A 27,155-nucleotide genomic window follows, 5' to 3' on the forward strand; every position below is an offset into this window, starting at 1 on the left:
GACAGGATACGCTGTGATGAAATACACCAAAACTTAATCGCTCAGACAGAACTGTACAGCCTCAGAGCTTCTGCTGTATCCTGTATATTTTCCCAGCTCCAAGTGCGTGGATCCCGGCCAAAACTCTATGTAAGAAAAGGCTATATGCTGGAGATGTGGTGTTTACTGTATGGAAAAATAAGGCACCTTTATCCAGCCAAGACTACTCTTCCTCTGACGGGAAGGGGTATAGCCGACGCACTCAGTGTCTACCTTCCAGCCAACATATTATGATCTGCAAAATCAGTGTGTGTGTATGTATGTATATGTGGTGGAACCGGGTTAGTTTCACCAGGGAGTGCAGTATATACCTGGTAACAACTTCCCTCTAGAGAGTTAAAGAAAAGCTGTCCAGCCTCAGAGATAGCGCTTTGTAGCCAAGTAAGAGGGCCTGGTTCAGTGCAAAGCCAGGATAAGGACCCTGAGGTGTGCTTGAGGGAGAGAAGGGGGCTCTCAAGCACACTGCTCCGGTCCAGGTTTTCGGACCTTCTCAGCCACAGCTGGGAATTGCTGATTGCACAGGGATAAAAACCCTGCTCAGACTGCTACTCGGGGCGCTGATGCCTAGTAGAGGCCAGTTCGTAGGGCAAGTATTGTAGTGCCAGGGACTGGAGGATCTGAGACACCGTGCGTTTGGGGCGCTGTGTGGAAAAATGGTTTGCTTTTGTTTTTCATGTGAACTTTGAAAAGAAAGAAGAAAAAAAAATGTAATGTGGCCCCAGCGCTAGTGAATTATTACCAGTGGGAGGGGTTAATATATACTCAGCCAATCAATGTGGCAGACACCATGTTGTGTTGTTACATTAGCCCAACAGGTATACACGAGAGATGTGCAGGCTCTAATTTACTCTGATTTACTCTGATTTCAAAGCAGGATCTTATTGGCTATCAACTGTCAACAACTGTCATGTGATTTGGGATAGCCAATGAGATCCTGCTTTGAAATCAGAGTAAATCAGAACCTGCCCATCTAGTATACACCCCCTTACTGGCATATCTGCACACGCACACCCAATTGTCCTGTGCTTTCCCGGCCTGGTGCTGGCTCTCCAGGAGTAATGAGTTGCGCAGATGTATATATTAATGTCTGTATCAGCACATAACATGTTCTATCTTCCATCCAGACGTGGGATGATGAGCTGGAGAGGTCCTCTACAGCCTGGGCTGAGGAGTGTATGTGGGAGCACGGACCTGCCAGTCTGCTCATGTCCATTGGGCAGAACCTTGCTGTGCACTGGGGAAGGTGAGTGTCACTTGCAGAGAAGTTTGCACTGGATCTCTTATGAGTGTAATGTGTTCCTATACTGTTACAGCACTGACAACTCTTCAGCTTGCAGTCCAGAGAGTTCCTACTCTCATTGCCTTTTCTTTCTGGTTTAAAGGTATCGATCTCCAGCATTTCATGTCCAGTCCTGGTATGATGAAGTGAAGGATTACACGTACCCCTACCCCCACGAGTGTAACCCCTACTGCCCAGAAAGATGCTCAGGCCCCATGTGTACCCATTACACCCAGGTAAGCAGGACCAGATTGAAGGTTCCAGGTGCCCTAGGCTAATACACATGTAGCTCCACTTGTAATGCTGCTAAACACACGGGTATAAGCGGTCAGGGACTCGCCAGTCATACCGCCCATGTGCCAGTGGCGATATGAGGATCCCCCCCCTTCCTCCAGCAGTCGCCGGCCTCCCTTGGTATTTTGCCCATGAACCTAGTAATGACCTTCTGAAAATAGCCGTCTGATCCTTTAGCATCCTTAGTTATTTTCTTTTCCGAGGCGGCAGCCATTTTGGGAGAGTCACTTTCTGTGTAGACAGGCAAAGCCCAGCGGCAGACAATAGCCCCTGCACACTCCCAGCGCCCACAGCTACCCGCGGCTGCCTAGCCACTGCGGGTTTGATCACTAACAAGCATGGAATAAATTAGGCCTTTATTTTATTCCTCGGCTGTCACCTGCAAGGTGCCCCTACCCTGGCACCTTTTTGGTTAATCAGGCAATGCAGGTAAGTGACAACCCCCCCCCCCCTCCTGTACCAGGGTCCTGCCTCTCAAGGCTTCATATTACATGCACAGACTTGGCACTAGGGATGGCCATCGTTGCCATTACCATCGATGGTTGCCATCGATGGCAATAATGCAACTGCCCATTGATAGTGCTAAACTATGCAATGGATGACCATTGATATTTTTACCTATCGATGGTCATCCATTATGTTTGATTGATTGGCCTGTGGGCCAATCAGAACATGGGGAGTGGGGATTCACAGGTGTTGGGGGCACTTTGGGGAAAATAAATATCGTTTTGCTGTGCCATTGATGGAGGGAAACCATCTGGTTCTCCCCCATTGATGTCAAAAGTATTCGCCATCGGCCATAAACCATTGATGATTTCTAATCATCGATGCTCGATGGCCACCCCTACTTGGCACCTGATGGCTCTCCAGCTGGAACTTGCAGTTCCCCAGCAGATGGAGAGGCACTGATTTGCTGACTGCATGATGAATGTCCATTACTGCCGGGTTCTCATTGGCCACAAATCTAGTAACTGACCTAGATGCAGAAATAGGGAAACACACTGAAGCGATCCCACTAAGGTTCTGCAGCAGCCTCAACAAGTGACCACCAGGCCCATGAACTGCGGGCAGGATTTGAATGAACAAACTGCTGTTAACAATATTTTTCTTGCTCTTCTTTATCCCTCTCCAGATCGTCTGGGCCACAACCACCAAGGTGGGCTGTGCGGTGAACGTGTGCAAGAAGATGAACGTGTGGGGAGAGATCTGGGAGAACGCAGTATACCTGGTCTGCAACTATTCCCCAAAGTAAGACCCAGGACATGTCTTCCTAAGCTCGATAAAGAGGGCTTCACTGGGGACCGCACAAACAGACCTTTCATTGCCGGCCGTATAGCTGGAAAATACTTCACCTGGCGTCAGCTAATCTTCCTCCCGTCCTTGCATGCGATAGACTCAACCTTCATTTGAAAACATCTAAATTTAATTTCAGGAAAAAAAAAACACCCAAACAAACTGTATGAATGAAAGGTAACACAATGTAGAACACGGGTCCGATAAATGTAAGACCAAGTGGTTTCTGTGCAGGGAAACTGCGTCCTCTGTACAGAAAATGCTAATGGGGTTTAATGTGCTGGGTTCTCTCCTCTGTGCTTCAAAGCATCTTACTATTCATTCATGGAGGCAAGGTACAGGTCACCAGCATCATGCCCACAATCTGTCATCACACGCGCACAGTAGGGGCATTCATAGCCTACATACGTCTGGGCGGCCGGTAACACAGAGGATGTCTATGGCAGATGTGTGATCCTGACACTCTTCCCCTCTTGTTTTGTTTCAGGGGGAACTGGATTGGGGAAGCTCCTTATAAGAATGGGAGACCCTGCTCGGAGTGCCCCCCCAGCTATGGAGGCAACTGCAAGAATAATCTTTGCTATAAAGGTAATTTCACCTTCCATCCATGCGAATTGTGCTCTTGGTATGAAAGCGTGTCCACATTGGTGGTCTCCTGTGTAGTCCTATAGTGGACAGTGCCCGTATTACGGTCATACCTACTATCTGCTGCACTGGGGCTTAAAGGGAGTGTGTAACATTAGTGACGGCTAACTGGACATGTGTGGTTATCAGCCAATAGGATGCTCCTAGTGTCACACCCCTCCCTTCTGCACAGGCTGAATGTTACGTGTGTGGGCTCTACCCTACATGTGTGACTAGTATGTACCACTATAATTCTCCTGTGTGGGCTCCACCCTCCATGTGTGACTAGCATGTACCACTATAATTCTCCTGTGTGGGCTCCACCCTCCGTGTGTGACTAGCATGTACCACTATAATTCTCCTGTGTGGGCTCCACCCTCCATGTGTGACTAGCATGTACCATTATAATTCTCCTGTGTATGCTCCACCCTCCATGTGTGACTAGCATGTACCACTATAATTCTCCTGTGTGGGCTCCACCCTCCATGTGCGACTAGCATGTACCACTATAATTCTCCTGTGTAGGCTCCATCCTCCATGTGTGACTAGTATGTACCACTGTAATTCTCCTGTACGGCCCCTTTCTTCCACATGTGACTACCATGTGCAGGGCCGAAACTAGGGTTTCCGGCGACCGGGCCGAGGCAGTCATTTGGTGCCCCCCCCCCCTCGGACGGGACGGACCAAATGACCGTCTTGGCCCTGGCGCCGGAGACCCCACCCCCGTTCACCGCCCCGCTGATAACATAAATTACCACCTGTGTGCAGCCAGCGGGGGTCCGGTGACAGGCAGCGGGGTTCCGGGTAGCCGCTGTAGCGGCAGCTTGACTCCGTCTGTCTCTACTCTCTCCTACTAGCGCGGCGGCGGGAAGCGCTGGTGATGACTTTGAAAAGACTTGCCGGACGCTTATTGGCTGTAAGACTTGCCGGACGCTGATTGGCTGAATTCAGCCAATCAGCGTCCGGCAAGTCTTACAGCCAATAAGCGTCCGGCAAGTCTTTTCAAAGTCATCACCAGCGCTTCCCGCCGCCGCGCTAGTAGGAGAGAGTAGAGACGGACGGAGTCAAGCTGCTGCTAAAGCAGCTACCCGGAAACCCGCTTACTGTCCCCGGACTGGACAGCGCCCCCCCCCCTCCAGCGCCCGGTGCGCGTGCCCCCCCCAGCCCCCCTTCCCCCCCTAGTTACGGCCCTGCCATGTGTCGCCATGCTTTTCCTACATTGGTTCTTCTTTCCATGTATGACTAATGTGTACTGACTTGCTTCTCCTGTGTGGACTCTTCACTCCACATGTAAATACCATGCTCTGACATACATGTTTTAAAATTTTCCATTCCAGCATGATTAACATATTAAATACGTATAAATATTTTCGCCTTCGTATGAGCGGTATGTCCGTGACAAGGTAGTAAGCCAGCGCCGCCATTCCTTTGTGTAATATCTGGCGCCATCCAGTGCAGCTGCACATATGGAAGTGATGAAGAGCCAGATGCACTAAGCTTCAAAAGCGATAAAATGGAGAGTGATAAACAACCAACCAATGAGATCCTGCCTGACATTTTTCAAACACAGTCTGTGACATGGCAGGTAGGAGCTGATTGGCTGGCTGTTTATCACTCTCCATTTTATCACTTTTGAAGCTTAGTGCTGTTCCCTTCTCACACTCCTGAGAAGTCTCAGCCGTGAGTCATATACTATAAGATACTCTTCCACCCAGGACTGGAACACTTCTCAATGGGCTCTTCTGAAGACTGCTCAACTCTAATTCTCATTTCCCTGAAACGCTGTAATAAAAAAGTTTGCAGAACGTGTTTAATCAGCTGTAAAAGCTGTTACTGCAGTTAGGAAGCCTATTCTATCCGTCTGAACCAACGGGCCAACAGACGAGCTGTGGCGCTCAGCCTGGCATAGACGGCTGCCCGGCAACTAAATATTGAAGTTCTATGATGAAACGCTAAATCTTTTTTTAAGAATAAAAATTGAGATCTGCGTCCAGACACAATCTTTCATCATTGGCGGATTAAGTGGACGTTTCACGTTCTACTCCCTCATGCAATTTCCATCATCGGTCATTTGTTGCCAAAATATGCCTTGAGGTTTATGGGGTGCAATAAAGTAACTGTGAGGCTTATTAGACACTTGCCTGAGTGCTGGCACAGCGGCATCAGCTAGTTGGAGATTGGCATTGATGATGTGATTTATCAACGTTCTGGAATGATCAAGATTTTCATTTCAATTTTTTTTATATCCTTCCTTTTAAATCCAAATTCCCTGTGGATGTGACTTGAAATCACTGTTATTTATCATTGTTCTGGAATTTTAAACTTTTTTTTAAATTCAGACTTTGGTCCCAGTTTCTTTAGAAATTTGGTGGCGCTAGTTGTTGCTTTATATAATGTCCTTGATGTGTAGTAACTAGAAGTTGTTGATATCACTCCCCCTAAGTTCCTCTGAGGTTCTTTTAGAAAAATAAAGCAAATCAGGAAAAAAAAAATTCAAATTCCAACACAAATTTTCAGATGGTAACTTTCTGACTTCTCAGCAAAACTTCTTAAGAAAGACGCCGTGTTGTGTTTTGTTTGAAGACCTTATATTCAAAGAGAGAATTTTTTTAATTCCCTTGTTTCCAATGAAATTAGACTTTTAGCCAAAAAAAGTAATTTTCTCGGACAGCATGTTCTGTCTTTTGTGTAATAATATCATAGGGCCAAGCTCTTATCGAGATTACCACCAATTATGACAAAGGTTGTGTAAAGTCTTTAGTCTGAGTGTTGTGGTGTACGGTGCGTCCTGAAAAGTGTCCTGTATACAGTGTCCTGCTCTCTCCCTGCAGGTGACAAACGCACTGGAACGGTGGAGACAGACGAAACAAATGAAATTGAATCTCCTCGTGAAGAAACACTTATTTGGGTACACGAAAAGGTCAACAAGCCGAAAGTAGTTCCGAAAACTGTGCAACCTACAACTGACCTAATGAGTAAGAAAACACATTGTAATATACAGTCTGCAATATACTAATCTGGTTACTGTGATGTCACTGTCCCCGAGTGACTGGATAGGCTACATTGGCTCTTAGTGAATGGATAAGCTGCATTCCCAGTGATGTCAATGGTTCCTAGTGACTAGTTTTGCCTCACTTAGTGATGTCACTGTTTCCTAGTGACTAGTTAGGCTGCACTCTCAGTGATGTCACTGGTTCCTAGTGGTTAGATAGGCTGCACTTAGTGATGTCACTGTTTCCTAGTAACTAGATAGACTGCACTCTCAGTGATGTCACTAGTTCCTAGCGAATGGTACTCGTTCACTAGGAACCCACACTTCGGCCTTATGAATAGTAGGTGTATATTGCTGCATACACTGTGTGCAGGTGATATCAGCATTTAAACATTTTGTTTACAATCAACAAAGTTTGAAGTTTCCAGCACATTCCTATTTTATACATTTGGTGCTAAGTTCTACAATAAACCACCCTATGTAACAATATAAAAGATCCAATGTAGGCGTGTTCAACAACTTGTCCATTTACCTGTATTGTTCAACAACACTACAAGGTCTGCACAGTTCACTAGGTCTCACCTCATGCCTCCTTTTCCTTTCCCAGCTCAAGTGATGAAATGTGAGACAAAGATGAGAGACAAATGCAAAGCATCCACCTGCAACAGGTACCTGTCGTATAACTATATATAATTGCCCAGAGAAAATGCTCATTGGATACAATTACGCAGAGCCTTGTGTGACCAGAAGGGAGGGGAGGCTAAGAGATATCATCAGAAGATACTTATGTGCTAAATGTCCTGTGCATTGTGGAAAAATATTTTCATACTCCATCAGGATAATGCACCAGCCCAAACAGCTCACTGTAGGGCAGATTTATTAAGCTTGGTGAAGTGATAAACTGTCTGGGTTTTTATCACCGGCCAATCAGCTCCTACCTGTGAAGTTACAGGCTTGGTTTGAAAAATGAGAGGTAGGAGCCGATTGGTAGGTGATAAAAACCAGACAGTTTATCACTTCATCGAGCTTAATAAATCTACCCCTGTGAAACCGTTTTTGGCCAAGAAACAGATTGCAGTGCTAAATCACCATTCATACTCTCCTAGCACCGCATTACTTCTTTCTTTTCTGTAAAGTCAAATCTAGACCCAAGGGAACATGTTTTGTACTAATATGCCCGCTCGAAGCAAAAGCTTTGAATGGTGGTCAGCTACCTTGTGTGTTTGTGCATGTGTGAGAAATAGATGTAGTTTCACTCTCTGTCAGCAGATGGCAGTGATTCAGAGACACACGGACACTAGACTATATATATATATATATATATATATATATATATATATATATATATATATATATATATATATATATATATATATATATTCCAAAGTCTGCCGGCACTCAAATGGTTTACTCATACAGCTGCCCCAGGTGCCAGAGGATGATGACATGTAGCAATCCAAGTTTTCCAAGCAGGAAAAATAACGGCACTCAGGAGACGATGGTAAGTGGTTACAAATGAGATAAGTGTATTGGGGACGTTTCGGGGGACAAACCCCGTCCTCAGCCCAATCCTACAGCACCCACAAGTGGCATACAAAACATTTTTATACTCACCAGTTCCCGGGGTTTCAGACGCCGCCGCGTCCACGGAGCCGCTCGCCGGAAGTGGTCACCGTCACTTCCGCTCTAGGCGCATCACCAGGGTTGCTGAGCAACCCACTGTTTGCGTCTCAAGCATCAGGAAGCGAATCGCATTTCCCTCTTTAGCTTGACCCGCATAGACGCCCGCTTGGTCTGATGCCCGGAAACTGTAAACAAACAAAACAAAAAACATAAGAAAAATCATAAATAACCCGGGATACTGTGCTTGGCAGCATAAAAACAGTATAATAATTCAGTAGCGCTCAACGTACGCAGACAGGATTTGCCAGATAACTGGCAATACCGTACTGCAAGTATCCTAGCACCTCTGAATCAATTCTGCTATATGCGCCTTCTGACACAGAAAACCTGGGTAATATAACATAAAAAAAGGTAATAAAAATACGAACATGAGACATATATTGAATATACAGTAACCCAGCAAAAATGACATAATAAATACATGTTGGAAGAAAGCTCAACCTGTACGCTACACAAGGCTATTCCAGTTAATCCTCTCGTTTAACCCTTTAGGTGCAATCGTGTCTAAGCGAAAAATCCACTCAGACTCTTTGAGCAATAATTTTTTTGCTCGGTTGCCCCCCCTGGGAGATTCAGGGACACAGTCTATGATGAAATGTTTAAACTGTGTAATGGAGTGGCCGGTGGATTTGAAATGGCGGGCCACCGGTTGGTCCACGTCCCTGCCCTTGAGGGACAAGTTGATGGCCGACCGGTGTAGCGCCATTCTATCCCGAAATGGACGTATGGTTTGGCCTATATAGTATAGCCCGCAGGGGCATACTATAACGTAAACCACATGCGAAGTCCTGCACGTCATCACATGTCTGATGTTATACATTTTACGTGAGTGCGGGTGTTTAAACTCTTTACACGTGAGCATGTGCTTGCATGTCTCACACCCTGCACAACTATAACAACCTGGAGGTTTGACATATGTATTCGGGGGCCTGGGGACACCAAGGCCTGTCACATCAGTCTTTACAAGACGATCCCTCAAGTTGGGACCTCTTCTAAAGGCAGCCAAAGGACGAATTTTATTAAGTCCAGGCAGGTCAGGGTCAGTCTTAATTATAGGCCACAATGCATTGGTGGCATGTCTGATGACTGGACTTGCCACAGAAAATGTGCTGGCCCATGGGAGTACTGACTGAGGATTTCTGGCCTTTGGTATCAACAGCTGAGCCCTGGGTGTACTCATGACTTCAGCCTTTTGCATATTCAAAATTTTAGGATCATAACCCCTTATGATAAATTTATCAATGAGGGCATCAAGTTTTGGTTCGACCTCATCAGGTTTGCTGGTGATCCTTTTAACGCGGATCATCTGAGATCTGGGGAGACCTTTTTTAAGAGCCAGGGGGTGATGGCTACTTGCCATAAGGAAGGTGTTGCGATCCACATCCTTAAAATAAACATCAGTGCTAATTTTCTTGTCACAGATCGTCACGGACACATCCAAAAAATGGATGTTCCGTGAATCATGAGCCGCTGTGTACTTAATGGTGGAATCACCCATGTTGATGTCCACCAATAATTTGGATAAAAGTTCCTGGCCCCCTGTCCACAAAATAAAGATGTCATCTATGTACCGCGTGAACAGCAACAGATGACATCTGATTTCTGGATTACTGAAAAAGGTACTTTCCTCCTGCCCGAACATGAATATATTAGCAAAAGAGGGGGCCACAGAAGAGCCCATGGCACACCCTCTTAGCTGCAAGTAGTATGACCCATCAAATATGAAATAATTACGCTTTAATGTTAACATAATTAATTTGGCAAAAAGTTCATGATTGAACAAATCAGGGTCCAGGTATTGGCCTATAAACAGCTTCATGGCCTCCACCCCCTCCTCATGGGGAATGGAGGTATATAGGCTACAAACGTCCAGGCATACCATAATAGTCCCTTCTGGCACCTCACCAATCTGGTCCAACAGCTTCAAAAAGCTTGTTGTATCCTTCAGAAAGGTAGGCTTAAGAGGAAGCAATGGTTGTAATAGAAAGTCCAGTAATTTCGCTATAGGTTGATAAAGCGAATCCCGCGCTGAAATTATAGGCCTCCCTGGTGGAGAAACCGGGTCTTTGTGGACCTTCGGGAGTGAATATAACACTGGAACCACAGGCCACTCTGAATACAAAGATTTAAATAATTTGGGCGAAATAACACCGTCTTTGACTGCTTTGGATAGAATTTCATGAAGTTCCAGCTGATACTTATTGGTTGGATTTGCAGTGAGTTTTTTATATATATATAGATGATCAGTTACTGAAAGAAGTAAAGCAGAAAACAGCAGAGCTGTTGTGACAGGTGACAGATAATGAGCATTGACCATTGCAAAAAAAGTAGCAGGTATTACAGGGATTTAGAATAGAGATAATAATTCCCTTTAGATTTTTTATTTCATAACTGACTACAGCACTGGAAAGTTTTCAACATCTTTTTATTCAACACAGAATAGTTGAGTAATTCACCATGTTCCAGATGCAAATCATTTCTTACATAATCCAATTACTATGTATGGTTAACAACACAAGATTCTCAACTTCAAAAATATAATCAGACTTGACGCGTTTCGCCAGTCATTGCTTCATCACACTTATTTTGCGCAGGTTTTTGTTGGTAATGAATCATTTCCAGCCGGTGGTTTCTTAGTATATATCTGTGGCAATAGCTGTATTTCACACTAGCAGATTATTTTTAACATCATTGTCCGCTTTGTTTGTACTCTAATAGGTTCAATATACACCCCTAAATAATATGATCCTTGAATATAATGATGCATTGGGATATATTCAATGCGTGCGGTCTTCAAAACGGCGAGGCTTGCCGCTATAGATAGCGGGCTCCATGCATTTGCGGTGAACCCTGCTATTCCGGGGAATCCTCGCCACCCTCTGACGGTGATTCCTCGGAACATAGAATAGAGCGAGCGGCCGGGTAGGGGGCTGGACGGCGATGAAGGCTTTTCCTCGCTAAAAAAATCCATCCTCGCTGTATAAATCCCAGTGGCATAGTTACATATGTGGCAGACCCCCGCGGCAGCTTGGGGTCTGTGGTGTGCACTGCTGGCTGAACTGACAGGTGACCCAGGCAGCAGTGAGCGCTAAGCTGGTCCCACCCTGTACATATCTAATGAGCGGGGACCCAGTGCAGTGCATATTGAAAGAGCGGGTCTCCGTCTGTGCAATGTAATGAGCAGGTCCCGCACGGGGACCCGCTCATTCAATATGCACTGCGCTGGGTCCCCACTCATTAGATACGCACGGAGCGGGACCAGCTCAGCACTCACTGCTGCCTGGATCGTCAGCTCAGCCAGCGGCGGGGGGGGGGGGGGAAATATCTGGCTACACCACTGACAACCCTCCCCCCCCCCCTTTGCCACCGGGGTTGATAACTAGGGCCAAGAATAACTACTGGATTTTACTGATACTGTAACAAAAGGTAACCGATTGGAAAAACGACAGTCAACCAGTCCACACCAGATGGTTGACCGTGAAAAGTTCCAAAGAGTCAAATGGTCAAGTGACTTAGGTCACCAGGGTTAAAATGTTGACAAGGTTAAAAGATCAACATTCAAGTGTTTGACACTTTTAATAAGCATTGCGAATTATAAAGTGTGCTCACAGTTGCAAACAGTGGTGTATAATTGTGTATTTGCACTTTTGAAGCAGGCTTATCCGGTAATTTGGGTTACACATATTGTAGAGTGATGCATCCTGGGGGCATTATCACAGAAAGTTACCCCCAACCACCCCAATGTGATGCCTCATGCCTGACTAATATCTAGTGCATCGATAGGCTGAATTCCCACGAAGTCATCCCTCTGCCAAAGTTGTCTTGGTTACTGGGGGCTCTTCAGTGATCTGTATTAGTATAATCAAGCGTTGTACGCCCTTATCTTGGCATGTCATGGGCAAGTGCATGTGTGCATTCTACAATGGCATTCCAAGCAGAACTGCTGGAAATACAGTGCAAACATTCCTTGCTGACTGCTAATCCACATGGGACAAACCTTGGACCATGAGCAGAATGTGATGACAGTAAATAATGAGGGTCTATAAACAAACCGTCACCGGCTATCTTAGAAACGTGTTCATTTATTACCCACAGGAAGCAGCTCACATTTGTATTGGAGGCAGAGCAGATAAACAGTTGGGGATGTAGTATCGGGGGTTACCATAGTCACACAACATAGCAGAGTCATGCCAAGCTGACAACGCTTACTCATCAGCCAGCAACACTGAGTCACGCGCAATGTATAGCGCTGCCGCCACAATGCATGGATTGTGCTAGGAGTCATTTTATAGGTTCAGTACAGATGGTAAAATAAACAGAATGTACTTGTAACGCTCAGCTCCTTAAGATAACACGTGGCTTCCAAAACAGTGGTGCAACACGTGGAATGTGCTCTCTTCAGGCTTTAGCGTCGGGATGCCGTGTAGATAGGAGTTCAGGGCGGTAGTCGATCTGTTTTATATACCAGGCTTGGGCAGCCACCTCTTCTTGTGTCAAACCCATTAACTGAACCGAGGGCGTAACTACTATAGGTGCAGCTGCTATGGGGCCCAGAGCTGAGAGAGGCCACCTTACCTGTTACACGTTATATACAGGGTATAGCTACCATAGGGGTAGGAAGTGCAGCTGCTATGGGGCCAGAGCTGAGAGGGGCCACCTTCCCTGTCACAGTTACATGTGATTTATACAGGGGCATAGGTACCATAGGTGCAGCTGCTATGGGGCCAGAGCTGAGAGGGCCACCTTCCTTGTCACAGCTACATGTGTTATATAAAGGGGTATGCTACCATAGATGCAGTGGGTGCAGCTGCGGTACTTGTGTACTTGTGTACTAGCACAGACCATAAGGCATGCGATGGTATGCGATGCGATGTTATACAATTTTAAATTGTATACCATCGAATTGTATGCCATTCTATCGCATATACAATGGTATGCGATTTAAAATTGTATAAGCAACCTAATGGGGGCTTACAATGTTAAATGCACCCCCACGCCACCCCCACTATGAACGTGAACCGGAAGCGTGGCGAGCGCAACGAGCCCGCGAGGGCCGGCGGTACGCGTCCTACGACCTTTTCATACCCCCAATATCCACGTCGCGTGGAGTTGATTTTATATAGTGTGGCAAGCGCAGCGAGCCCGAAGTGTGGCGAGTGCAGCGCGCCCCGCAAAGGGGCGCGGAATACATGTGAAGTAATATGCGTCCGCTCGCCTGGCTGTGCTCGCCACACTATATAAATTCAACTCCACGCCGACGTGGATAGCGGGGGTATAAAAAGGTCGTAGGACGCATACCTGCGCTCGCCACGCTTCGGTTTAATGTTCATAGTGGGGGTGCATTTAACATTGTAAGTCCCCATTAGGGTGCTTATACAATTAAACATCGTATAGGGGGCTTATACAATTTTAAATCGCATCGCATTGCATCGGGTGTATGTCATGCGATGCGATTATATGTTATGCAACCAAATATCGTGGGCGCTGTGCTAGTACACAAGTACCGCAGCTGCTATGGGGCCCAGAGCTGAGAGGGAATTCTCCCATTTATTAAAACTTGCAACAAATTTTACAATATTTACAATATATCACAATAAATAAATAAATAAATAGTATTTTACAAATGAAATCTTAATACATAACATAAATGAATGCAAACCGCAATATCAAAGGATACATCTGCCTAATAAGCAAAATATCAATAGAGAAATATATACACATGAATATTAACTTTATAACTACTTCATCCCAATATTGCAAAGGAAAACTGAGCAAGGCTTTTTAGATCTATGCAAAACCTGTTCCATTAAAAAAAACCTTATTACCAAAATCTACAGGATGTGAAAAGATAGAAAGTTCCAGCTAAACCTGGAAAAGGATATCTGCCACCCACTCAAGGGGGTTTCAGGCGGCCCCACCAATTGGACCACCTAACAGCATCTACCCTTTTCCGGTCTAGATCCATCATCCTCTCCACCTCGTGCAGAATCAAATCTACCACCACTTCACAAGGAAGGATTTTATCTTTTAGGGAAACCTGACACCGTGCCATCCATGTGTGGTATCTAACTACTAAACTGACTAAATAAATTGTGGTCAAATTAAATACACCATATCTTCTGAATGCTCCATAAGCCCACTCTGGGTAACTAAGCCCCGAAAGGCACGGGATACCCAAAGCTCCTGAAACTCTCTTGTAAACATTTACATTAAAGGGGCACTTGATCAAGAAATGGTCCATCGTCTCCACCTCCCCTAGACACTCCTCCCGTGGACAACCACGATCATTGGCATTTCTCCACATCATGTTCCCCTTCACGTAAAGCTTCCCATGGAAAGAAAGCCAAGCAATGTCTCTAAACTTCGGCGGTATTCTCTCTGAATTTATGAGAGCCAATCCAGCTGAAGCGACATCACTCGGGCAATCCCTTAGTGACAACGGAACATGAAAGTGGGTTCGCAAAATCCTGTCCCCCAACTCCTTCCTGGAAAGGTTTTGTACTTCCCCCACTTCCAGACCCCAACGCTTTGTCACCTTCAAGCTCTGGATAACGTAGATCGGAAGATACCCTCTCCGAATTTGAAGATTCTTCACTTGGCCACCACCTAACCAAAGTTTGAGGAAGGGGGACACCCAGACTTCAAATCCACTTACCCATCGAGGAGGAGTTTCTAACAATAAACTCCCAAGATTAAGTTTTAAAAAGGTTGTAACAAAAAAGACGACAGGGTTGATCATGCCAGCCCCTCCGTCTTTCCTCGACTTGTAAGTAATACCTCTCTTGATTAGGTTCATCCTGTTTCCCCAAAATAAAAGGAAAAACAAGGAGTTCAACCTGGCCCATAAAGATTGAGGCAAAAAACACACATAGCTGACATATAGAAATAACGGGATCAGGTAAGTTTTGCACAAGTCCACCCTTTCCCTGAAAGAGAATTTACACCTCTTCCAGCACTCCACTTTCTTGGCAGCATTCTCCAGACACTTCACCCAATTTAGAGTGGCATAATCACCATGGTCAAAACAAATACCTAGAATCTTTATCTGAGGACTGGGCCGGGGGAGGCTGTCCGGAAGGGAAAATTCTTCTCCTTCCTCCCCCATCCAGAAAGCTTCACACTTCTCTTGGTTTACCCTAGAGCAGTGGTAGCCAACCCTAGCCCTCGAGAGCTACCAACAGTTCACATTTTCCAGACAACCTAGCTGCTGCACAGCTGCACTCATTAATCACTGACACATTTTAAAAGATACCCAGATGGAGCTAATTAGCTCACTTGTGATTCTGTGAGGAGACCTGCAAAACATGCACTGTTGGTAGCTCTCGAGGATTAGGGTTGGCTACCCCAGCCCTAGAGCATGAGGCTATAGAGTATTCACAGATGAGCTCTTCCATATCACGTGCCTCTGCCACTGATGACAGAACCACTGTGACATCATCTGCGTAAGCCACCACTTTAAAAGGGAACTCTGGGCCCAGCTGCACCCCTCCCACCGTACCGTTTTCTACCCTTCGTATGAAGGGGTCAATCGCGAATACATACAGGAGAGGGCTCAGGGGACATCCCTGACGAACTCCAGAGCTCACCTCAAAAGCAGGGCCCACCCAACCGTTTACAAGTGGGAAGCTCTCGGCCTGACTGTATAATGTTCTGAGCCAATAGACCACCCTGACTGGAAAACCATACCTTTCAAGTAGGGCCCATAGGTACTCATGATTTACTCGGTCAAAAGCCTTAGACTGATCCAACGCCAGCAAGTATTTTCCCCATTTCTCAGCACGGCACCGTTCTATGGCCTCCCGGACACCAAGGACAGCACTAAATGTGCTTCGACCCTTCACAGTACAGTGCTGGGATGGGGAAAGCAGGTGTTCTGAAAATTCTGACAACCTGTTGAAAAGTATTTTTGCCAAAATCTTTCTATCTGTATTGAGAAGTGCGATGGGGCGCCAGTTCTCAATACGAGATGGGTCCTTCCCCTTGGACAGTAATATGAGGGCAGATATCCTCATAGAAGGAGGGAGGATTCCCCCACCCAGGCACTCATTATATACTTCTACAAGGCGAGGAATCAAGAGGTCAGCAAATACTTTATAAAACTCAGATGTTAAACCATCTGGGCCTGGGGATTTCTTACAACTCAACTTATCAATCGCCATCTTAACTTCCTCTGCTGTCACACTCCTACCCAAGGTTTCAATCGAGGCATCTGGATTACAAAGTCCAGGTGTCTCCCTCAGAAATGTTTCCATCCTCTCTCTGATAAGTGGCTGCTCAGACAAAAGATCGGAGTAATAAGATCTAATGACTCCCAAGATGCCTTCCTTATCCTCACGAAGAACACCCTGTTTGTCAAAAAGACCCCTCACCTCCTTCATCTCGACTGATCTTCCGCAATTTTGGTAAGGATCAGGCGAGTGGTATTTGCCAAAATCCCTTTCCAAAATCAAAGAATCCAGACGGTTATACTGATATTCCCTCATCTGAGCCTTCACTCGGGAGATTTCCCCACTATCTCCACCCTCAGAAATCAAGAAATCTAATTTCCTTCTCAAACTCTGGTAGATATTTCTCTTTATCAAGTTCTTTTTAGCTACCAACCTCTTGAAGAATCTCCGAATTCTCTTTTTAATCTCTTCCCACCACTCAGATCTACTCCATCCAGCCTCCAAAAGTGTTTCCTGAGATTGAAAGAAGTCTCTAAGGGATTGTCTAACCTTTTCCTCTTTTAGGAGCTCAGAATTCAATCGCCATAGGCCCCGCCCCTTTTGAGTAGCTTCTGAAGCATTCAAAATGACAGAGAGAAAAACGTGATCAGAGAACTCTACTGGCTTTACCTCTGGAGGCAAAGTTTTCGAAGTCTCCTTAACAAAAAACCTATCTATTCTAGACCTACGACTACCACTAAAGAAAGTGTAACCCGTGAGGTCTGGAGAATGGCGAACGTGCACATCTACCAGACCTGCCTGTCTAACCATGCTAACTAAAAAATTAGAATCATAGCCCAGGGCTGTCTTTGAACCTCCCCTGTCTTTTGGCCTAATAACGGTGTTGAAATCACCACCAAAGACAATCTGCTGAGCCGTAAAAAGGAATGGTTTTATCTCACTGAAGAGACATTTCCTGTCCCATTTTGACTGTGGTCCATAGATATTAATGAGCCTCAGGTCATGTCCCCTCAGATTGACATCTAAAATCATACACCTACCTGCCTGTAATTCTATAACCCTGTGCACGGTTACCATACCAGTAAAAAGCACTGCCACCCCACTGTACGGCTCGGCCGCAAGAGACCAGTAAGAAGGCCCGCGCTTCCACTCCCTCTTTGCCTTGTGGAGGATGTTCAACTTACTAATTCTGGTCTCTTGCAAAAACAAAAAATCAATCTCAACCGTATTGAAAAAATCAAAGGCCATAAAACGAGCACGTTCAGAGACTACGGAAGCCACATTAATGGTGGCACATCGTATGGGTTGGGGATCCATGTTTCATTGGGTTATAAAAGCAGGACCTTGCTCACTTTTCATTTACATTCTTCCCAGACACCCTATTTGAAGACCTAGATCTTCTAGAACCTTTCCCTTTGAGAGAGGTTTCCCCCTCCCCAATGGCACCCAGCATGCCATCACTGCCTGACTTCTGGGTCAGACCACCCTTACTTTGTGAGGGTCCAGGATCTGGTGGTTTACTCTCTGACCTAGGAGGTAAACCTGGAACTCTCAATAGGTCTTTTGCAGCTACCCCACTCGGTGCAATTACTGAATTTGACGAATCCATTTCAATTTTTTCCTCATCTTCCTCTACCTGTTGTGTCTCCTCTATTACCATCTCTTGAGTAGGGCAGCCTGTACCATCTATCTCAGAATTTCCAGCTACCTCCTCAACCCCTAATTCTGTGCCTACCGGATCCCACTCTAATCCCTCTTCTCCACTACTCTCCTCATTCTCCACTGGTTTCCTTCTCTTACCCTGCTTTGCTTTCTTCTTACTAACCTTGGGGACAAAAACTAACTCTTTACCCTTTTTTAGAACCTCCCCCTCCTGTTCTTCATCAGTAGAAAAGACATCAAATCTATTAGAGAGGACTAATTTTTCACTGTCATCCTTTTTCCTCTTCCCTTTATTTTCTTTTTGGAATTTATCTTTCTTTTCCCCAACATTAGCCGCCCTGGTTTTCACACCTACAAAGACAATTTCTTTGACTGGACCCTCCTTCTCTTTCCTGACAGCTTCCTCCCTCTGTTCTCGCTCACTCTCCATATTATGGCTTGCCCATGGACATCGACTGTAAGGGTGGCCGTCCTCCCCACAAAGGTTACATTTAACATCATTACAGTCTCTTGAGATGTGCCCAATTTTCCCACAGAGTGTGCATTTGGTGACATTACAATCACTACTCAAGTGGCGGAAGTCTCCACATCTAAAGCAGGTGCGTGGCTGCCCAGCATAAAAGCACTGGACGCGGTCTCTGCCAATATAGGCCGCAGATGGTATATGCAAGAAACCTTTATCCGTACTTTTTAACTGAACCATAGCCGACCACGCACCTCCCCAGACTCCCATTGTGAAACCAACCTTTATTAAATTAGATTGCACTGTGCAGAATCTGGACAACCAAAACAAAATATCCTGGGCAGGAATGGACTCATTTCTGACTAATATTGTTATTTTAACCTTATCCTGCTTTGTAACCAAATTAGTTCTATAGTTACTATATGGTGCCTGGGATCTGCATGCCTGCCACTTTGTCCAAAAAGCCTGTAAGCCCTGATAGGAAAGGAAACTTACATCAAAGTCAGGTGTTTTGACTGGATGGATACAGGCATACAGATCTGAAGCATGGAAGCCCAGGCTGAAAATCATCTCTAAAAACACTTCTTTAGTTGGGACTTCACCTGTCCCTGCCCATTTAAATTGCAAAAGATTTCTCCTCTTAGTCATTTGGCCAGAAGTAACTGCTGTTGGGGGTACATTCATATTTACCAAACTAGCATAAGACCTTGTGCCTGGGACAATTTTCTTATTTACTTCATCAGTCTTATTATTTGCAGCATTAGACACATTTACTACATTTCTGGCTTCAAGTCTCTTTTTCTCACTGCTGATTAATTCAGCTGCAGCTTTTAACCTGGCTGGAGCATCCAACTGGCCATACACAGCCTGAATCACTTCCCTACCCCCCTCAGATAAAATGTTTTTGTCCAAGATAGGCATCCCTTGTGCAGTGTTACAAGGCTGCACTAAGTCACTGTGAGAAGCAGAAGTCTGTACAATGTTAGAAACATTCTTCACAGCCTTGTCTGTTAACCCATCCCATACAGATAATGTACAAAAGTCACTACCATGCTGAGCTACTGCAGAGCCCACATTACCAGCTGCTGTAGGAATATCATTATTAGCAGAGACACCCTGATCCATACTACACAATGTTACCTTTCTGGCATCCTCTGCTGCTGCCAGGACTGACACACTCTCAGTTGATGCTTTACTTTCGAGTTCAGCAGAAAGGGACACAGGTGTGCTACCTGCAGCTTCTGCCATTTCCACAGGCCTCGTTAACAGCTGAGCTCCATCACAATCAGGTAACCCCTTCACTGCTGCCTGCTTCTCCAGTCGCTTCTCCTTTAATTTGGCTTTAACCCTTTCCAGGGTGGTAGAAAGGGATTCAATTGACTCTTTCAGTACAGACCTTTCCCACTTGCGGCAGGTACTTCTTTTTTTCTTTTTATCTGCAATTCTGGACTGTATGCGCTTGGCTTCTTTTTGCAGGTCCTCTATAGAGAAATTGTTAAAGGACTCTTCCTCCTCCTCCTCCTCACCACACTCTTCTTCATCCTCTGTATTACCTGGGGATGTAGGTACATTTTCCAATGCATCTAGAGGCTTCACCTCCCCCCCCGCTTCACTCCCCCCTGGACAAGCAATGGCTGCTGCTACTCGACCCTGCATTACTTCATGCAGGGGAGCATCCAGGGAGAGTTTGGGGTTATCCGACTGAGGCTCCAGTTGACCCACTGGAGCCTTGCCAACAGAGCAGGTCACTTCCATTTCTGCTCCATCCTGTGTTCCATCACACAGGAGAGCACCCTGTGGCATAGGGAGGGCTTGCTGCGGCTCTACCTGTACCGAAGCCATGCTGAGGGAACTGCCGTCATTGCCTCTCGAGCTGCTCATGTTGCTACCTGATGCACCAGACTGGCCAACCGCACTAGTTGTCTGGGCACCAGGAATTTTCACTTTGGATTCTGTAGTACCACAACCACGTGAGGACTTCCGGGAGACATGTCCCCCAGGAGGATCCATCCCCCTGGGGGAAAATCGCAGGGAATCCCCCTGCAAACACTGGATGCAGCTGCTGGAGCTCACCAAACACCTTACTCACAGCTGACTCAGCACAGACTGCTGAGACTCCACCCACAAGCCTGTCTGGATTACAGGTGTGCAGAGCCCAGAGCTGAGAGGGGCCACCTTCCCTGTCACAGTTACATGTGTTATATACAGGGGTGTAGCTACCATAGGTGCATCGGGTGCAGCTGCTATGGGTCCCAGAGCTAAGCGGGGCCACCTTCTCTGTCAGTTACATGTGTTATATACATGGGTGTAGCTACCATAGGTGCATCGGGTGGAGCTGCTATGGGTCCCAGAGCTAAGCGGGGCCACCTTCTCTGTCACAGTTACATGTGTTATATACATGGGTGTAGCTACCATAGGTGCATCGGGTGCAGCTGCTATGGGGCCCAGAGCTGAGAGGGGCCACCTTCCCTGTCACAGTTACGTGTGATATATACAGAGGTGCAGCTACCATCGGTGCAGGGGGTGCAGCTGCTATGGGACCCAGCGCAGAAAGGGTTACTGTCCCTGTCACAGTTACATGTGTTATATACATGTTTCACCATTTGGTGGTACAAAGGGGAAATGCCAATTTTTTTCCTAGGGGCCTACACATATCTTGTTACACACTGCCTTTATCTTTTGTATATTAGTAACTGTTAAACTAGTGCAAGTTGGGCATCCCTACGCGACAAAAGGGATAACCGTAAGGTGGCTGGTGCCTTTCTTAATTAGAGAAATGTGCTAATGGTCAGTTTATGATTACATCTATTGATATACATTTTTGTCTTCTCCTATCAGGTATCACTGTCCTCCCGGCTGTGCAAATAAAAAGGGCAAAGTGTTCGGAACCCTGTTTTACGACAGTGTAAGTACCGTGTGAAAAATGAATTCTTTGAAAACAGCGGTTCACAACCTTTTTTCTCTTTTGTACCCCTTGATTAGGCTTTTTATTTATGAGTCCCCCCTCCTCTGAATTTGTAATATCCACAGTACGTACGAGTGGAAGTGAGCGTTATGCATGTCCTTATATTAAGGAGTAGCGGAGGAGCAGTGTGTGGTCAGGAATCGGTCCCTCTGTGTCTGGCCGCTGGCTGTGTACTGTCTCCGCAGTTCCCAATAACGCCTGTAGGATTAATGCTGCTGCTTCCTCCACCAGTGTCAGCGTGGGGCAAATGATCGTTTATGTCTGAGGGCAGAGCAGGAAGCTCCCAGTAAATTGCTGGATGGGCAAAAGCTTGAGGAGATGCTGATGATGCTGTAGACTGAACCGGAAGTGACACAATGTGGTTCATCTCCATGGCAATGGGAGACTTCTTCCGCCATTAAAAATTAGTTTCAAGTACCTCCAACCCATCTGCAGCATACCGCAGGTTGGGAACCACTGTTTAAAAACATGGGGCTGCTGTGTAGTGTAATCAGGCTGCAAGGTCACCGTTGGAACGGACATCAAATGCCGCCATTTTACACACTGGGCCAGTACTCAGCCATTTTGAAAACTCCCTTTCATTCCTGATGTTGACGTTTGGATTTTTGAAGTAGTCTATGCGAGTTTCCATCATTTGTGTACAGGGACTGTGTCTAGGACAGTACTGATTTTGCTACAGGAAAATAAGTACATATCCGTTTCCCCACAATTTGGGTTCCTATAAATTTGTTTTAGGTTGCACATTATATAGGGAGGTGTCCATGTCCCTCTATTTGGGAATGATGAGAAAACAGAAGGTAATGAAGGAGTGTTTGACGATTAAAGTTCATGTTTTGGTTCTCGTAGATGTCCAGTTTATGCCGGGCGGCCATTCACTATGGAGTCATTGATAACAGCGGAGGTCTTGTGGACATAACACGGAATGGCAGGTTAAAATTCTTCATCAAATCCACAAGGAATGGAGTAGATTCGTTAAGGTAATATATTGCTCTATCCGGGCACCAGGACAATAATAATCTGCATTATCTCCTTGACACCATTTTCTATTATATCTGCAGTAAATATAAACCGGCTAATTCATTCAGAGTCTCCAAAGTTTCAGGTAAGTTATTGTATTTGGTAATCTGTTACCTCCAGTCTCCTATATACAACAGCCTGGCACACATCAAGTGGGGTGCTGCTCTTTTGCTGTGGTTCTTCTAGCACAGTGTGGTCTGTATTTCAGCACTGATATTCAGACCAGACCTGTGCTAGATGCACCACAGCGGAGAGCGACACCCCAGGCAGGGAAGAGGAACTGTGGGGGTTTTAAAAGATGCAGCTGCTAGAATGAACACTATATACTTGGGGTATATGTATATAATATACACTGCATACTTTTTATATAGTTGACTAGTGTGTCTTTTTTTGTGGCACACAGCGTAAGTAAGCATAAGTATACTTTATATTCCTAAAAAATGCAAAATTATGCACTTGGGACTCAAAAACCCAAAGACTCAATATAGTATCAAGGGTACTATAATGGAAACTACTGAGGAGGAAAGAGATCTAGAAGACACTATTTCAAGTGACTTAAAGGCAGGAAAGCAATGTAGCAAAGCAATGAGGAAGGCTAGTCAGATGCTTGGTTGCATAGGGAGAGGAATCAGTAGCAGAAAAAAAGACGTAATAATGCCACTTTATAAGTCATTGGTACGGCCCCATCTGGAATACTGTGTCCAGTTCTGGAGACCATATCTTCAGAAGGATATAAATACATTAGAGAGTGTACAAAGAAGGGCAACTAAAATGGTGCATGGCCTACATCACAAAACATACCTGGAAACACTAAAAGATCTTAACATGTATAGTTTGGAGCAGAGAAGGGAAAGGGGGGACATGATAGAAATCTTCAAATATATCAAGGGTTTTAACATAGTACAGGAGGGAAATTTTCTTCAAAGGAAAAGAAGTAATAGAACAGGAGGACATGCACTGAAACTGGAGGGAGGTAGGTTCAGGGGAAATGTAATAAAAAAATTACTTCACAGAAAGGGTAGTAGATAAGTGGAATAGCCTCCAATCAGAGGTGGTAGAGTAAGACAGTAGAACAATGTAAACATGCTTGGGAAAGGGTTGAGATTACCTGAAGGGTAAAAAAAGGGGCAGACTAGATGGGCCAAATGGTTTTTATCTGCCGTCAAATTCTATATTTCTAACCCTTGTTCTCTCTCTATCAGTGCAGACAATTGACTGTTACTCAACAGTGGCTGAGATCTGTCCATTCGAAAAGCCAGTCAAGCACTGCCCCAGGTAAGTTCGAGATCTATGCCTCCCACTAAGTGCTGTGCTTGCATTTACATTCTGCACATATTTTCCTCACTCGGTCAAAGTTTTTTTCTCTCTAACCTATCTGCTTGTGAGCTGAAGATTTTCTCTGGCATCTAAATGACAGAACAATCATTCATTCCTCTTCCAGGTTCTACTGTCCGAGCCACTGCAAAAGCGAGCCGCCACACTGGGCACCGGTGATTGGAACAAACATTTATGCCGACGTAAGTAGCTTTCCTGTTCCGTAATACCACCAGCATATGTAGACAGATGTCTGTGTGGAGCAACATCGGGTGCATTCGTATAGTACATCCAGTACAGAATCCATACAAGAATAACATTTATGGTGGAACATTGTAGTTCACCGCCAGTTAACCCACAGCCTATTGTCAGGATGCTGGGTGCATAGTGAATATGCTGATGATTGCATTTAGAAGTATAATCCCGTCCCTCACCCAACACACCATTCTAAAAGACGTTCCTGCTGCTGCTCAGACCTAATCTATTGTGCTGTCTTACAGGGCAGGCTTGTGAGTCTCCGTTCTCTTTGGCGCTGAGCGCTTTTTGGCCGCCTCGATCTGTTTGATTACAAAGTGTTCTAGATGGAAAACAACGAGGAATTTGCAAACTGCTGCAGCTTGCTGACTAATAGAACAATGTTGCTATGCTTGGGTTTATCACCCATTCCTGAGTTACAGTAGCCTTTACTACTGAATTCCCAAACCGATAATGTCCAGCACAGATAATATCTATTATTTTATTCATCTATCCTCTCTTAAGGGGCCTACACACGGGGAGGTTTCTCTGAGCAATGCTAGATCGCTCAGCACACAGTTCTGCACAGCGATGTGTGCTGAGCGATCTGTCAGGGCCAGTGTTTTCTCCGGTGAGCACACTAGACCTGACCAATGATGTAACTAGATTTAACCAGCATGCTGGATATTAATCGCTGGGCGATAGCGATGTATATGCATGCGCTATATTGTTTGCCCAGGAATTGGCGTCTAGTGTGTATGGGGCCTTAGGAGCACTGGCCCAGAACCATGGAAGATAAAGACACCCCCCCCCCCCAACTCTCATTAGATACATACCTTGCTTCAGGTACGCAGCAGTGTCGGATGGTGGAGTCAGTGATGATAATGTTGTGTAACAAGGAGTCAGTGAGGACAGGCATAGGACCTGATTCACAGAACCGGTCCGTGTGTTCTGCAGGGCTCTGCATGGTGACAGATGTTCTGCATTTCAGTCATGTGCTTGGCTTCCGCTCGTATGACTTTCTACATTTAATTATTAAGCAACTGTTGGGAAATGTTCTGTATTGCATTGATCCTATTCTCATTCCTGACTATCCTGGGATTTCAAGGCGATTGTTTACCAGTCAGTGGAAACACTATTGCACAAGTCCAGATATTTGTTACAGAACCGCAGAGAAACAGTTGTTGTTTGTCACTGTGTTCAGGATGGATTAATTGTCACAGATAAATCCAGTTCCCTCTGATACGGCATTTCCCTGCCAGTGCGGCTGCTGGGGCAGCCATGGCTGTCAGCCTCAGCCAATTGCAAGACATTATTGTACATTGAGTGCAGGATTTCCTGTGCAAACATTGGGTCTCAGATCTGAGCTCAGTGCCTGATAACCAATAGGTTGATTAGGCTGCAGCCTAGGGCACCAGAAGGGGGGATGGGGATGCCTTGCAGGTCACAGCCGAGCAATAAAATAGGTTGATTAGGCTGCAGCCTAGGGCACCAGAAAGGGGGGGGAGGGGATGGCTTGCAGGTCACAGCTGAGGAATAAAATAGAGGCCCAATTTATTCCATTCTTGTCAGCTATCACCCATCCCATGTACTTTGGGGGGTAAAGTTCTTAAGATGACGACGTCCAAATGACCGGGGGGGTCTATTCAGGGCCGGTGCTCCGGCGATCACCCACTACATTGGGGGGGGCGATGCGGCCGTCGCTCCGTGCGCGGGGGGGATGGTGCGGGGTGAGGTGATGCAGCGTGCGGGCATTGCTCCGCGGGGGGATCGGTGCTCATCTCCATCCAGGCGGCCCGGCGCACACCCAGGGGAGGGGGTGTGTAATGCGACCGCTGCTGCATCGCTCCACAGGGGGGGATGGTGCCGGGTGCTGCACCGCATCGCTCGGGGAGGGGGGGGGGGGTTCGTTTGAGGGGGGGGGGGAGAGAGTTGCCACTCACCTCCATCGGGGGGGGGGGGGAGGACCTCCTGCTCGTTTCTTCCGCCCTCCAGTGGCAAATGCCTAGAGCTACTAATTAATACTAATACTAATTTATTTAGCACCTTCTGGAAGATAATAGATAAAATCTGAATGGTTGCCCATAGCAACATCCCATCTTCAATAGAACTCTCCTCTTAGTAAATACACCCCTGCTACCTTGTATAGATGCCCGATTTTTGGACCGGTAGCAATAAATAATGTCCCATTGCAGAGAAGTCTGTATGTATAAGTGTCCTGAGCTCTTTCACCATGTACAAAGCAGAGAGTGTGGGGTGACACGTACACGTAGGGCAGAGCCGAATTTCCCATTAGGCATGCACGTGCCTAGAGGCGGCACATGTTTGGGGGCGGCACTTGGATGCCTGTGATAGTACTGTCAGCCCAAAATGCACCAATAACTGCAAAATATCCATTGTACTGTACCGTATTCCATCTTAAATAGAGTGTAAATGGATAGGACATGCAGATACTGCCCCTATAAACTGTCCTACTTGGTAAACATTATTGTTGTGCCTAGGGGCGCCCTCATCCCTAAATCCGCCCCTGACGTAGGGGCCATCTAGTAACAGGATCCCATTGTGGTACTCTGGGGGAATTTATCCCATCAGAAACATCCTTAGGTCACTTTGTTCCATGACACTGGAGGCCAGAGATGTTGTCCCTCCTGTGAGCGTTCAGTAGAATGTTGGTGGATTTATTCCCAGCACATGAAGTCCGGGAATATGGTTCTGTTCTCCCGTCTGCCAGCTCCGATTCTGCCCATGTATGGATAACAGAACACTTTGCCAATGTAGAGTACAAAAGTCCGCCAGATACGCAATAGCAAAATTAAAGGCACACAGAGGGACAGGTCTTACAGTATCTGCAGATATTTCCTCATACCCTGTGGCTTCTGTCTCAACACACAGTCCCTACTGGCGCGCCAGGTCCTGGGAGATTCAGCCGGGTCGAACGTCTTTGTTGCTCGATAAGTGCAGTGGTTTATCTACAAATAAACCTGGTGGAAGCAATAAAACCACTTGGCTAGATTGCACTGATCAATACAGAGATCACAATCTTCTCCCAAGTTCCGTTAGTGTACACAGCACCAAGGCCTTTTAGATTGAGCGAATGGATCTTACCCACAGCAATTCATATCCCCAGC

At 46.0% G+C, this 27,155-nt stretch overlaps 1 protein-coding gene across 1 annotated transcript in view; it reads left to right on the forward strand.

Annotated features, from left to right (window-relative positions):
- CRISPLD2 (cysteine rich secretory protein LCCL domain containing 2) overlaps positions 1 to 27,155 on the forward strand; it is a 52,917-nt gene that overhangs the window by 15,941 nt on the left and 9,821 nt on the right. The window contains exons 3-13 of the mRNA XM_083164659.1: positions 1,164 to 1,282; positions 1,422 to 1,554; positions 2,745 to 2,860; positions 3,393 to 3,493; positions 6,361 to 6,504; positions 7,129 to 7,189; positions 21,336 to 21,402; positions 22,309 to 22,439; positions 22,521 to 22,564; positions 23,682 to 23,754; positions 23,921 to 23,996. Coding sequence (XP_083020785.1) covers positions 1,164 to 1,282; positions 1,422 to 1,554; positions 2,745 to 2,860; positions 3,393 to 3,493; positions 6,361 to 6,504; positions 7,129 to 7,189; positions 21,336 to 21,402; positions 22,309 to 22,439; positions 22,521 to 22,564; positions 23,682 to 23,754; positions 23,921 to 23,996 — 1,065 coding nt within the window. The remainder of the gene's footprint in view (positions 1 to 1,163; positions 1,283 to 1,421; positions 1,555 to 2,744; positions 2,861 to 3,392; positions 3,494 to 6,360; positions 6,505 to 7,128; positions 7,190 to 21,335; positions 21,403 to 22,308; positions 22,440 to 22,520; positions 22,565 to 23,681; positions 23,755 to 23,920; positions 23,997 to 27,155) is intronic.

The sequence above is a fragment of the Crinia signifera genome, chromosome 11 (genome assembly GCF_055691185.1).
Source record: "Crinia signifera chromosome 11, ASM5569118v1, whole genome shotgun sequence".
Classification (NCBI taxonomy): Eukaryota; Metazoa; Chordata; class Amphibia; order Anura; family Myobatrachidae; genus Crinia; species Crinia signifera.